Source organism: Mirounga leonina, unplaced genomic scaffold, assembly GCF_011800145.1.
Source record: "Mirounga leonina isolate KUSES-001 unplaced genomic scaffold, KU_Mleo_1.0 Mir_129, whole genome shotgun sequence".
NCBI classification, from domain to species: Eukaryota; Metazoa; Chordata; class Mammalia; order Carnivora; family Phocidae; genus Mirounga; species Mirounga leonina.
This window is the reverse complement of record NW_023270323.1, coordinates 77271504-77286450: the sequence shown is the minus strand read 5'-3', so window position 1 is coordinate 77286450 and position 14947 is coordinate 77271504. Positions and strand designations below refer to the sequence as shown.

Below are 14947 nucleotides of genomic sequence, written 5' to 3'. Positions count from 1 at the left end.
GGATTGGGGGACAGAGGGATGAACAGGTGGAGCACGGAGGGTGTTTGGGGTAGGGAAACTACTCTGGAAGATACTGTGATGATGGATACATGGCCTTTACTCTGCATCTGTCCAAATCCAGAGACTGTTCAACACAGACCATGAAACCTACTGTGAGCTATGGACTTCGGGTGATGATGTGTCAGTGCAGGTTCACTAACAAAGGTCCTGCGTGGGTGGGGGTGTCGGTAACGGGAGAGGCTCTGCACGTGTGGAGCAGGGGGTAGGTAGGAAATCTCTTCTTCTCAATTTTACTGGGAACCAAAATGTCACTGGCAGCAGACCAACCTTCCTGCCCGCACCAACCAGAAAAGCCAAAAAAAATGCAAAAGCAAAGCAAGAAAGAACACCTGGGCTGAAACAGAGACTGTCCAAGCACCCAGGCCTTGAGAAGACAAGGAGGGGGAACCGTCCTAGGCAATGGCAGCTGGTGGCACAGGGGACGGACATCTGAGCCTGTTCTCCCCTCTGGGAAATGTACCCGTTCTAGGCACAGGGCAAGAGGTAGAGAAAAAGGTGGCCCTTTAAGAGACAGAGAAACCAGTGGAGCTGGGGGCGGCCTCTCAGGCCTGGCCAGAACACACTAGTGAGGCAGATGCCAATAGCCCAGAGGAAGGGAGTGGAAAACAGGCCACACTGCCGGCTTCCTCTCTGGGCACCCGGGGCTTCTGTGCTGATGGTAATGTGTTAATTGTCTATCTGGCTGTCATTACATAGATATGATCTCCGTGACTATTCACCCATTACTACCCTAATTGGTATAAATTCTAGGCCTCAATAAAAAGCATAAGGAAAAAACCCCTCTTGTATTTCTGTGCAGAATCCATGGTTGCTCCCTATCTGGAACAGTTAGTGAACCTCTGTAAGCTAAAACAATCTGACATCGTAAGAACACCTAAAGCAATCACACAGATTGAGGGACGACCACGAAAGGACAATCTCGGAGGAGGTGTGCAAAGAGAAAACTCCTGGGAAGAAACAAGGAGAACAAAATCATGAAGAGTGGGTAACACTGCAAATGGTTTATTTGTCTGAAACACAAATCTCAGAATGTAGTACAACCAGGAAAGATTTCCCCAAACTGAAAAGCATTTTAGAAGAAAATGCTACTTTGTATGCAGGTACTTTGAGAGGACTTTTTTTTATTTTAAAGTAGGCTCCAAGCCCAGTGCAGAGCCCAATGAGCTTGAACTCACAACCCTGAGATCAAGACCTGAGGTGAATCAAGAGCTGGACACTTAACTGACTGTGCCACCCAGGTGCCCGGAGGATGGCTTTTTGACAGCTCAGCACCCTAATCACTCCAGACTACCTCTGGGGCACCATCTTCTCCAATTCTTAGTCCCTATGGTGCCAGGTGCTTGTGGCCCAGCCAAAGTCCCCTCATCCTAGTAGTTGGGTCAGGAATCGCACCATGACCAAGCTGTCCTACCAGGAGGGGGGAGTCCGGGGTTGCGGTGGAGGGGGCTGGGTGGTGCGGGAGGCAGGGGTATGCTTGAGAATACAGGCAATAGATAAGGCAAGCTTCATGGGGGGGGCACAGATTCTATGGAAGGCCCTGGGTCAGGCTGCCACTGAGGCCTGCCCTAGCCTCTGGACATTTGTTCAAGTTTTTAGTTTTTATTTTTATTTTTTTAAGATTTTAAGTAATCTCTACATCCAACGTGGGACCCAAACCTATAACCCTGAGATCAAAAGTCGCAGTCCCCATGGACTAAGCTAGCTGGGCGCCCCTGGACATTTGAAGTTTTTAAATCCATAAAGGCTCCCAATTGACTAGCTGTGTGATCCTGGGCGAGTAACTCTGCCACCATGTCTAAGTGCCTCCACCTGCGGGGCTGAGAGCACAGGGCCAACGGTGAGGTAGAGGGCAGGGAGAGTGAGCGTGCGGACTTGTGGCTGGCTCACTGCACACGGGGTGCGTGTGCTTGTCTTTACTACCACTTCTGTGTGAGCAAGACCAAGCGCGGCTCTCTGTCATCATCACACGCCCCTGACACAGATTTCATTATGCTGAGAACATTAATATATAAAGACACAAAAAATGTCTTAATAAACTCTTGGATGATAGTTTTAATTTACTAATTATAGAAGAAAGAAAATTAAGAAGGTGTGGGGTTCTAAGAATGGGGTAGTGAAAGGCAGTCCTATCTTCCTAAAATAACTCTTCCTACTCATGAAAGATTATGGGGAATTTGCTGCTGACCAGCAACCCAGCACAACCCTAAGGCAAGAAAAGTAAACTCCCACCTTTCAATTACAGTTTTACTGTAAGCTTCCCTTTTAGCCAATTTTAAGTAAGACAATAAAATATTTTTGAGGGGCAACTGTGTGGCTCAGTCGCCTACACGTCTAACTCTGGATTTCAGCTCAGGTCCTAATCTAAGGGTCATGGGTTTAAGCCTGCATTGGGCTCCGCACTGGGCATGGAGCCTACTTATATATATATATATATATATATTTTTTTTTTTAAGAATTTTTTTAATTTATTCATTTGAGACAGAGAGAGAGAGAGAGAGAGAGAGTAGGAGCAGTGAGGAGGGGCAGAGGAAAGGGAGAAGCAGACTCCCTGCTCAGGACCTGGAGATCACGACCTAAGCCGAAGACAGACACTTAACCATCTGAGCCACCCAGGTGCCCCTTATACTTATATGTATTTTTATATTTATATTATATTATATATTTATATTTATATTATATACGATATATATATATTTTAAACAACTTAACTCAAATCTATTTTAACAGTTAGAGACTTTATGCTCTGAGTTTCCCGGCAATGCATGCTGCCATGGAACTCACTTTTACTTTGCAGTGACTCAACTCCTAATTCAAATGTGAACTAACATGCATGAATTTTTCCCCACCTCTATAAACCCCGAGTACATTAAAAAACATTAAACCAATTCCACCTAGTTTCTGAAGTTTGCCTTTACAACAAAGTGTTGTTATTCATCCAATAATTATTTGTTATATCTGAAAACAAACAGAAACAACAAAACTCTCTAATGATAAACACTGGGCACATGATTTGGGTCTGACAGACACGAGTTTACATCCTGACTTGTTACTGTGTGGCCTCAGGCAGCTCACCGAACCTCCTCGGAATGTCCACTTCCACACGAGTGGAGACAGAATACTCCTCACCCTCAAGGTACGGAAGGAAGGCTGAGACAGGCCCTTCGACACACGGCTGCCGCTGCCCTGGGCCTGCTGTGGTGCTCTCCACGTGACGGGGCCATTGATCTTAAAAGGAGAAAGGCATTACACTAGACTGCCAACCAGCAGATGCAGAGGGACAACAGAGCTAGAGCAGTCACCGAGTACAGGTGATCCAGGCGGAGTCACCTAGGCCCGGCAGAAGTGCCAGTCTCCCGCACAGGTCACAGGTCACCCGGAGAAGAGCGCTCAGCTTCGCACTGGAGAAACGCAGCAGACGTCAGCCAAGCCAGCGCTGCCACCAGGAAGCCAACCGACGTCATGTGCGTTTGCTGAGGTGCAGGGAGAAGAAGGGGACTCCACCGCTCATGCAACGTCACTGCCATCAACACATAGGCTGATGCTGAACAGGAGCAAACATCAGACGAACCCGAAGGTAAAGCATGTGCAGCAAAACAGCAGGTCTGTAATCTTCGAAAATGTCAACGTCGTGAGCCACAGAGGAAAGACACGGAACTATTCCAGATTAAAGGACCCAGAAGGAGCACCCATTAAAGTCAGTGCGTGGTCTCCAACTGGATCCCGGACGAGGGCAACGCTGTAACGCAGGACATTACTGGGACAATGGATAAAAAGGGAACACCGATCTTAAGAAAGTCCAATCTTAAGAAACATATGCCGATTTAATCAGGGTATCAAAATGAGGGGAGAAATAAAGCAAAAGCAGGAAAATATGAGCAACAGGTGACTGAGTAAAGAGTACACAAGAGGGGCGCCTGGGTGGCTCAGTCGCTAAGCATCTGCCTTCGGCTCAGGTCGTGATCCTGGGGCCCTGGGATCGAGCCCCGCATCGGGCTCCCTGCTCAGCGGGGAGCCTGCTTCTCCATCTCCCGCTCCCCCTGCTTTGTGTTCCCTCTCTCACTGTCTCTCTCTCTGTCAAATAAATACATAAAATCTTTAAAAAAAAAACAAACCCAAACGAAAAACAAAACAAAAAAATACTTGATTGGGTTTTAAAAAAAAGAGTACACAAGAGTTCCTCATCCTGTGTTGTCATTCTGATGTTTTTTGAAATTATTTCACAAGAAGTCAAAAATGTTTGGGGCGGCTGGGTAGCTCAGTCGTTGAGTGTCTGCCTTCGGCTCAGGTCATGGTCCCAGGGTCCTGGGATGGAGCCCCGCATCCGGCTCCCTGCTCAGCAGGAAGCCTGCTTCTCTCTCCCACTCCCCCTGCTGGTGTTCCCGCTCTCGTTGTCTCTCTGTCAAATAAATAAAGAAAATCTAAAAAAAAAAAAAAAGAAAGAAAGAAAGAAAAAGAAGTAAAAAATGTTTAAGAAGAGGAGTATCTGGGGGCGCCTGGTGGAGCTCAGTCGGTGAAGTGTCCACCTTCGGCTCAGGTCATGATCTCAGGGCCCAGGGATCGCCCTGAACTGGGCTCTCTCTGCTCAGCAGGAAGCCTGCTTCTCCCTCTCCCTCTACCCCACTCCCTGCTTGTGCCTTCTCTCTCCCTCTCCCGCTCTCTCTCAAATAAATAAAATCTTAAAAAAAAAAAAGATGAATATCTGATTTCTGTGCTCAAAGACATTATAATCTACTGGGAAAGATAATATTTTCTAATAGCTGCAAAGAAGAGCTCTCCACTAGAAACATCAAGTATGGAAGCAGACGACGCAGGTCCTTGGGGAACGAGCAGAGGACTCGCAGGGTGCAGCCACGGGGGCCCTGCAGGGCGGGTCAGAATCGGGGTTCATACCTACATCTGAAAGTGACAGGTAGCGAGCTCCTGAGGAGCTGTGAGTACCTTTACCGGAGCATGGTAATCATGAGCAAAAGAAGAAAGGAAGGAAGGAAAGAGAAGAATCTGTGGACACAAAGTGACTGCGGAGCATCCCTAGCGTCCACACATCCGAGGTGCTGCTCTCCAGGGCCGCGAGGGACCCCAGCGATGCCACAGCTGCATTTACAGCCCTGCTCAAAGCAGAGGCCTGCGCTCCACTCTGCTGGGTGTCCCGCCTCCCGGGACCACGGCGGGTCAGCCTTTCTTCCTACCCAATCACCCTGGGCAGCTGAGACCAAGGTCTTGCGCAGAATCTGTTTCTTAGAACTCAGGAGCTCTTCATGGGTTTGTCTTCACCAAGATTAGGAAAAATGAGGGATTAAATGTGGCAGATAAGGCTTGTAGCTGCAGCAATAGCCTTAAAACTGGCCATATGCAAGTCAAGATTAGACTATTCACGGACGGAGGGTGAGAAAAGACTCAAGGAAACAGAGCCCCCCCCCCCAAAGTGGAGTCGTCTGGCCTCCAGATGAGGAGCTAGGCCACCACAATCTGACCCAAGGATCAAGAGCCACAACTGGCCAGCGTCTGAATCACAGAAGGTGGACAAGGCCCTCCATTCTCCTACCCCCTGCTAGGGAGACTGCCCTTGGCTCTGAGCCCAAACTCTCCTCTGGGGGTACAGTGAGCACAGCCTCTCCAAGAGTCATGGGAAAGTAACATCAGGGCTAACTGACCTCCTAGGCTACCTCTTACTAAAACAAGTATTGTTTTCAATTTGACCTTCCCCATCGGCACGGGACTTGGCACTGGGCTGAGGGGAAGAGTATTTTAGGAGCCTTTATTTCCCTTTCGACTCCCCTTGCAACTCCAGACAAGTTCTGTTTTCGCTAACCTTCATCTGTCCTGCCTCCTAGAGATGAAGCAGCACTCTGGAAGGAGGATCAAGCTGGGCAGTTGGACATGGAGAGCTGCCTTGCCCCTGACCCCCAAGACCTCCCAAGAAAGGAACCAGAGGAATCGCAAACACGTCTCATCAGAGAGGTGTCAACTAGAACCCGAACAGTAGGCCTTGTGTTTCGTTCCCTTCTCAGTGCCCTAGAGCATATGCAGTACATAAATACTTTGTGTGAATAAACTTATTGGTGTTGATAAAATATTCTAGGCAGATACTGTTAACACAAAATCCTAAGAGTACACAATTTTTGAGTTAAGAGACTTATCTTCCTCATTCCTGGAAATAAAAATTCTGATGTTTGTAGATTAAACATTTTATTTGCCCTTAAAAACATATATATACATATATATATATATATATATTACATTTATTGGGAAGATGATAGAAAATAGTAGAGCCTTAGTAAAGAAATTATACAAAATTGTGATTACCAACATGATTATTAGGTTATATCTCAATCCCCTGGAAATGCTAACCTAATTCTCAGCAGCCAAGGCAGTAAGCAACTGGAAGCAGGGAAAATACAGCTGTATCCAGCTAGAAAGGATAAGGAACACCAGCAGTAAGAAAACACACTCTATACAGCTGATGAGTGAGGAACGTTAAACACAGTGGTGAAATGCTGTATTTATAGTACTTGGAGGCTTTTCTGTGGTTTGGAAGCCACTCTGTTCTGTCAGTGAAACTTTATTCCTGCTTTCAGTGTTAGTAACAATGGTTTAGAACAACAACAACAAAAACAGCCACAAAACACTCAGTTTAATGTGAACTCTGCACACAGAAGTCAACCAGAGCCCATGTGGTCACTGGGGACAACTGTGCCACCCTTCGGGAGGCCTCACTTCCAGGAGCAACTCTAGGAGGGTGGGACTAGAACTGGGTTTTGCTTTGTTTTTTTCTCTCAAGAACCTAGATGTGCTTACTTTCTCAGATAAAATCTGTAATGGCCAGCCGGACAGGGTGACCTACAATGACTTACAGCAATGTTACGTGCTTCACCCAGCTTCTAAGTCCACTGGTTGGTAACACACACTTTGGTTAACCAGCAATTTAACATGAAAGTGAAGTACTCAACCCTGGAATGTTAAAAAGTATCACAGACCCCAGGATTACAAGGCCCGGTGGTCACGTGTGAGGCTCCTAACCGGCAGAGAGCAGCGCTTCTCCAAGGCGGCGGGTCACCACCCTCCCTGCCCGCGACCAGATCTGAGCTAGGGCGCGGTCCACATGAAGAAAGTCTCCTGACGGAGAAAGCAGCTGAACTAACCGCTGTGCCGGGACAGCTCTCTTAACGGCGCCCAACAGGTTGGGAGTCTGTGGCCCGATGTGCCGACAAGCCCGTCCTGGAGCGTAAGAGCGCTCTAGAAGAGAAATGCAAACATGCGGACACAACCAGGAATTGTCACAAAACATGACAAGAGGGAAGTACCTGTTCCTGCAGGTCGTAGTCGTAGCTGTCGTGCAGCAGAAGACTGAGGACGTAGCGGGTATAAATCATGGCATCGATGCCACATTTCTCCAGCTCCTGCCCCAGCCAGGTCTGCACTGGGCCCAGAGCATGAAGGAGAGACATTTCAGAAACAGATACGGGGCCTGGATAAGAGCTTGAGGAGCTTTCAGATGGTAAACCATCCACAACAACTGTACAGATAGGGCGCATGAATTTAGGTTGCTGACATCCTTAAAATGTGAAGCATTTTCTGCAGTTGATGTTCTGTTGGTATCTGGAGGGGATTTTCACTCCAGTAAAAAGGAGATGCTTGACATCTAGGATAAGCATCTATTTTTGCTGGCAGTCAGCCATTAGAACAGAATTTCCCTCTTCAGGCATGACCAATGAATCAACATCCTGACAGCAATACACATGTAGATGTGATTTTCTACTTTACTTTCATTGAGGCCAAATGGAAGTCTCCGGCAGAACCTACAAAAGTGAGAGAGAAAAAAAGGTATGATAAATTACTGATCTTTTGAAAAAAAAAAACCAAATGAACTTTATTGAAATTTGGTGTCTTAGAACACGATTTCTTTTTGCTGTAATGTTTGACATTTTAAAACAAGTGACATTTCAAAATTTTAAGCTCAATATCATTTAAGAGGAAAACTCTCAAATTTACTATTGCTGTGCTTGTGCTCAATCACAACAATGTTTACTTTGCTGTCTCAACAGACTGGGCTAATAAAATTTTGTTCATCGGTAATGCTGAAAGAATCTGTGTGGTAACAAATCACTAGTTCAATTTTTTAGTGTAATAGACACAAGCAGCTAAATAGTAATTTCATTTAAACAATGGTTAAAAAGTAGTCTTTTAAATTGAAGGTTTCGTAAAGGTAATCATCTCGTATGGCTAAAAGATCTGCACAGCTGCTTGCTAATTATTTCATAAAAGTTAAGGTAAAACATGGATTTGGCTCATAGCCACACCAGGCTAGATGGTTAAACCTGCTTTATTCTACTATACCTCGGTTGACAGTTTGCCTACTTGTTGTGAAAGAAGCCATGCTCTTAATAGCTTTCCCTTAAGTTAACCTACTTTCAACATGTCAAACTAATCTAACGGCCTTATTAAATCACTCATGCCACCAGAAGATGAAAACTACCACAGTAACAGGTAACTCTCATCAGCTCAGCCTCTACATGAATTTTAGCAGACAATAAGAGGGTTACCAAAAGTGACTTTTAGGGGCACCTGGGTGGCTCAGTCAGTTAAGCATCCAACTCCTGATTTAGGCTCAGGTCATGGTCTCCCAGTCATGAAATTCAGCCCCATGTCAGGCTCCCTACTCAGCAGGGAGTCTGCTTGAGATCCTTTCCCTCTCCCTCTAACGCTCACCCTGCTCACATACTCTCTAAAAAAATAAATAAATCTTTAAAAAAAAAAGTGATTTTAGGGACGCCTGGGTGGCTCAGTCGGTTAAGCGTCTGCCTTCAGCTCAGCTCATGATCCCAGGGTCCTGGGATCGAGTCCCGCATCAGGCTCCCTGCTTAGTGGGGAGCCTGCTTCTCCCTCTGCCTGCCGCTCCCCCTGCTTGTGCATGCGTGCTCTCTCGCTCTAATAAATAATAAATAAATCTTTTTAAAGATTTAAAAGTGACTTTTAAAGGAGAATTATTAGTAAAACATGAAGTCTGAAAGACTCTTCACCAAAGATTTAAGACTCCATTTCTTTCATTTCATGAATAACTACACAGTAAGTTTTACATACATTAAATATAAAGAAAAACTGTTTAAATCTACCATAGGAATAAGTTATTAGATTAAGTTGTCATTAATGTATATTCTATTTTTAAAAATTTTCTCTACCATACTGTCTTTTCTGAATTACAGAAAATAGGGGCACCTGGGTGGCTCAGTCAGTTAAGTGTCTGCCTTCGGCTCGGGTCATGATCCTGGGGTCCTGGAATTGAGCCCCACGTCAGGCTCTCTGCTCAGCCAGGAGCCTGTTTCTCCCTCTCCCTTCCCTGCCGCTCCCCCTGCTGTGCTCTCTCTCTCTGTCAAATAAATAAATAAAAACTTAAAAAAAAAAAAGTATGAATTATGGAAAACATAAATTAAAGCAAACGTTTTTCTTTTTTTTTTTTAAGATTTTATTTATTTGATAGAGAGAGACACAGTGAGAGAGGGAACACAAGCAGGGGGAGTGAGAGAGGGAGAAGCAGGCTTCCCGCCGAGCAGGGAGCCTGATGCGGGGCTCGATCCCAGGACTCCGGGATCATGACCTGAGCTGAAGGCAGACGCTTAACGACTGAGCCACCCAGGCACCCCAAAGCAAACGTTTTTCTATAATTTTCACCTGCTGAAATTTTTCAGCTAACTCAAAATTAAAACATTTTTCATTAGTTCTTTAATATTTTTGGATCTTAGGATGGCAGACAGATCATCAAGTAAACAATACACTGAATTCTGGGGACATCACCTAAAGCTAGGTAACAAGCTGGTACTCATTCAATGAAGATCAACCAAGACTGAGAGCAGACGAAGAAGCAATGGCTGAAGGAGCTGGATGAAAGATCTAAGGCAGCCTGAGCTCACAGCAAACAGCACCAGAGATTGGCAGAGGGCAGCCCTCCAGAATTCAGCAGAGTATTAATCAAGGCATGCATATGAGGAACTCCCTGAGCGCAGGAAAGGATCATCACGAAGACTAGGCGGAAACAGGACTTGATGCTCAGCACGGCCAGGAAGGACTTGATGCTCACCAGCCAGACTTGAAAACCTCCTAATTCAGGGACACTGGGTACTCAGAAGACTCCTAACTTAGTAAGGGGAAGCAACTAGCCCTAGACAGAACAGAGTGTGCTTAACACATCCTAAAAGGAAGACCTGGAAGGACCAAACTATTTCTAATTTCACTATGGTCCCAGAACAAACCTCAAGAAATTTATAGGAACACAAAAAATACCTAGCACCTAACAAAGTAAAATTTAGGGGCGCCTAGATGGCTCAGTCGATTGAGCATCTGCCTCTTGGTTTTGGCTCAGGTCCTGATCGCAGGGTCATGGGATTGAGCCGTACATTGGGCTCCAAGCTTGGCATGGAGTCTACTGGAGATTTTTTCCCCCTCCTTCTCCTTCCCTCTCTACCCCTCTCCCTGCTTGTGCTCTCTCAAATAAATCTTTTTTTTTTTTTAAAGATTTTATTTATTTATTCGAGACAGACAGAATGAGAGACAGAGAGCACGAGAGGGAGGAGGGTCAGAGGGAGAAGCAGACTCCCCGCCGAGCAGGGAGCCCGATGCGGGACTCGATCCAGAGACTCCAGGATCATGACCTAAGCCGAAGGCAGTCGCTTAACCAACTGAGCCACCCAGGCGCCCTAAATCTTTTTTTTTTTTTTAAAGTAAAATTTACAATGGTTGGCACCTAATAAATAATTAGCAGACATGCAAAGAAGCAGGCACAAAGGAAGTAGAAATTAAGAAAAAAATAAATTCATTGAAACCAACTCAGAATTGATACAAAAGTGAGATTTAGCAGAAAGGACTCGAAGCAGTTATTATGACAAAAGGCCATATATGTGATGAGTAGAGAACAGAAAAGATAAAGATTGAAAGTCAAACATCTACAGATGAAAACTACAACGTCAGAGATGAAAAGCAGGCAGCATGGGGAAAGAGCAGATCAGCCACTTCAGAAGGAAAGAGTCCAGAGTCTTAAACTGCAAAAGAAACCATACAAAAATGAAACATAGAGAGAAAGGAATAAATTAACACAGCTTCAGCAAGCTGTGTGACAATTTTAAGAAATCTAACATATGTTTAGTTGGAGAAGAAAGAGAAGGGGGTCAAAGAAATATTTGAAGAAATAATGACCAACATTTTCCCAAAATTGATGACCGCTAAACACACAGATCCAAGAAGTTCAATGAACTCTAAACACAAGAAACATGAAGAAACTGACACCTAGGCTTCCTGCAGCAAAACGGTCCAAACAAACAGTAGAGAGAAGAAGCTCAAAGCCACCGGGGAGAAGAGACATTAGGTAGAACAGAGCAAAGGATGAATAAGGACACCAAGTTTCTTGTCAGAAATGTGGAAAGGAGAAGATAATTGGGCAAAAAATGTTTAAGGACTGGAAGAAAAACGCATCAACTTAGAATTTTATACTCATCACAAAATCTTCCACAACAAAGGTGAAACAAAGACTTTTTCAGATTTGCAAAAGCTGGAAGATTCCAGCAGCAGCAGCAGCCATCAGAAATGTTACAGGAAGTCCTTTGGGCAGGACAATGACACCAGAACAAAACGTGCATCCACTCAAAGGAACAAAGAGCACCGGAAACAGTATAACTACATTTTTCTTATTACTTCAGTATCTTTCAAAGATAATTCCCTATTGAAACAAAAATAGTAACAATTTATTGTGAGGTTTGCAACATATGTAGAAGCAAAATGGAGGGCAACAGAGCACGAAGGCTGAAGGGGAAAATCTACTACTACTACCCGCTCCTTCCACATTCCCTGCAATGGTAGAATGGCACTTGGAGACAGACTCATATGATAGCTGTTAATAATCACAATAAATGTAAACGGTTGAACCAACCAATTAAAAAGCAGATGGTCAGACTGGATTTTAAAACTGCAAGACCCAGATATATGCTGCTTATAAAAATATCCACATTAAATATAAAGGCACAGACAGTTCCAAAGTAAAAGGATGGGAAAAGATACACCAGGCCAACACTGATAAAAAGCAAGGTGGAGGGGCCCCGGGTGGCTCAGTCAGATGGGCAGCTAACTCTCGATTTTGGCTCAGGTTGTGATCTTGGGATCCTGGGATTGGCCTCCGTGTTGAGCTCTGCACTTGGCAGGGAGTCTGCTTGAGGATTCTCTCTCCCTCTCCCTCTGCCCCTCTTGCTCGCCCTCTCTCTCACACTCAGTCTCTCTCTAAAATAAGTAAATCTTTAAAAAAAAAGAAAAAAGTACAAGGTGGAATGTCTACATTAATATCTGACAGATTTCAGAGCAGAGGGTTAATAAAGGTGAAGGTCAATTCAAAATGATAAAGGGGTCAATTACCAAGAGGATGTAACAGTCCTATTTATTATATACCTGGTAGCAGAGTTTCCAAATGCATGAAAACTGATAGAATTTCAAGGAGAAATAAACAAATCCATGACCGTACTAGATTTCAAAATCCCTCTCTCAATCACTGAAAGAAGTAAACGGAAAATCAATAAGGATTTAGGAAACTAGAGCAACATTATCATCAATCAGACAGAAGACTGTATTCTGGGCTCTAAAGAAAGTTGCAACTAACTTAAAAGGATTCAAATCATACAAAATATATTCTCTGACCACATGGAACTAAATTATAAACTAATCAGGGGCACCTGGGTGGCTCAGTCTGTTGAGTGTCCAACTGGTTTTGGTTCAGGTCATGATCTCAGGGATTGTGAGATCGAGCCCCATGTCAGCCTCCATGATAGGCATGGAACCTGCTTGAGATTTTCTCTCTCCCTAGCATCTCCCCAGCTCTCTCTCTAAAAGAAAAAAAAAAGGTTTCAACCCAACCATAGGATTCTCTCTGTTGTCATTAAGAGATTTCACACTTCTTCAGCCAAGTGCAAGGATTCAAGAAATGGGTGAGAAAAAAAATCAGCATACAAATGCAAAATGAAGTACACTGAACTCCCAAGATCTCATCAAAGCTGGTTAAAATCTGCCCTTGCATTTTTACCCCTAACAGAACTCTTCCTCGAACTTGTTCAATAGCTGATGCCATATCATCTTTAAATAATGGGCCATATCCCTAGAGTCACTAGCAGTTATGATCTTTTTTTTCAGTTTTTAGTTCTGTAGTTGGGACTGCAGAGGACCATGGGAAAGAGCAGGGGCTGGTAAGTCTGGTACCGTCGGGCTACTTGGCAGTTGTCTGTGTAATAACTGAGTGGATCCTAGTAACAGGGTCTGAGCCAGAAACGCTACAAGATGGCTCTTCCTGTACCATAATGGCAGGTCTAAACGTTCTTGGAGCCAGTGTCCATTCTCCATAATTTGAACCTCAAACTGTTAGCAGATGAACTAGGGACAGAATATTGGGCCATAACTAAGCTGGTTCTCCCTAAGAAGCAAGCCTTCGATGGGGGGGGGGGGGGGCATTTGACCAAATGAGAGACTCTATTTCCAGTTCTGAACTGAAAGGAGTCTCCTAGGTACGTGGGCTCATGATTTTTAATTAAAACTTATTTTGGGGACGATCTACTACATGGTCAAAACAGAGGAAAGGTCTGACAAACCTAGGCAAAACCCATTTAATGTCTGCCTGACAAGTTCAAGAACACAGCTGGCAAACACCCAAATTTCAAACTGTTATGCTCATTCCCCAAATGTGAAATTTAGTCAGTATGAAGTTAAATTTCATTTCGGTTTAACTAAATTCTCCAAAAGTTTTTTAAAGATTTTTTTAATTTTTATTTGAGAGAGAGAGAGCATGCACACAAGCGGGGGGAGGGGCAGAGGGACAATCAGATTCCCCACTGAGTGGGGAGCCTGACGAGGGGCTCAATCTCAGGACCCTGAGATCATGACCTGAGCCAAAGTCAGATACTTAACCAATGGAGTCACCCAGGTGCTCCTCCCAAAGAGTTTTAAAGAAAAAGCACCACTGTATATACTCAAAGGCTTTTTGTTTGCTTCACTTAATTTTTTCAACATCTGATTCTCCAGAGGTTTACAGAGAAAAGACGACCTTCTGATCATCCTGAGTTATCTTTCTCCCGTGCAAAACTAACCCAAATCATCCTAAAGACTGGGCTGCATAAATGATCATTTAAAAGGTTCCAAAACAGGGGTGCCTGGGTGGCTCAGTCGTTAAGCGTCTGCCTCTGCCTCAGGTCATGATCTTGGAGTCCTGGGATCAAGCCCTGCATGGGGCTCCCTGCTCTGCGGGGAGTCTGCTTCTCCCTCTCCCTCTGCCCCTCCCCTCCATGCTCTCTTGCTCGCTCTCAAATAAATAAAATCTTAAAAAAAAAAAAAAGTCCCACAATAACACACTTATTTTAGAATATTTGTCTTTTTTACAACAAACTTTAAATGGTTTCCATTAAGGATGCAAAAAATATACACAGCTATAATTAAATGCCCATGGAAGTTTCTATACCACTTATGTCTTCTTTAACTCTTGCAGGTAGGAAAGTACACCATCCTAACAGTCATAACATCTAGGTTTTTGTAATCAGTCTCACCTCTGCTACTTAATAGCTGGTTTTGTGCCCATTACTTCTTGGGGTCTTTGTTTTCTCACCTGTAAAACAGAATAATAAATACGTGCTCTCTCTACACCTCAATCTCTCACAAGGTTGTTGCAATGAGCAAAGGAGAAGTACATCTATGTTTCTGCGGCCTTTGCATTTCATAAACTGTCATACAAATGGAAGATATTGTTACAAACTACCCCCCCTCAAATTGTTTATATCTGCTTTATCTTACATGTTCCTTCACTGATCAGATTATGTTAAGAGTAGTATTTGTGTTACCCTTTTAGAACAAAAAATACTCGATTTCCTTACTATCC

The 14947-nt window shown here is 44.3% G+C and overlaps 1 protein-coding gene across 5 annotated transcripts in view; it reads right to left on the bottom strand.

Moving 5' to 3' along the window:
* The window catches only part of KIAA0232 (KIAA0232 ortholog), a 58750-nt gene extending 44070 nt beyond the window's left edge, over positions 1–14680 (bottom strand). For 4 of the 5 annotated variants that reach the window (XM_035005340.1, XM_035005344.1, XM_035005342.1 and 1 more), the window contains exons 1-2: positions 14619–14680; positions 7362–7856 (exon numbers count right to left, since the gene is read on the bottom strand). In XM_035005340.1, the coding sequence (XP_034861231.1) occupies positions 7362–7592 (231 nt within the window). In that variant the 5' untranslated portion in view covers positions 7593–7856; positions 14619–14680. Of the gene's footprint in view, positions 1–7361; positions 7857–12483; positions 12733–14618 lie in introns of those variants that run through there. The other variant, XM_035005341.1, reaches the window with a different exon arrangement.
* Positions 14681–14947: the final 267 nt, after the last annotated feature.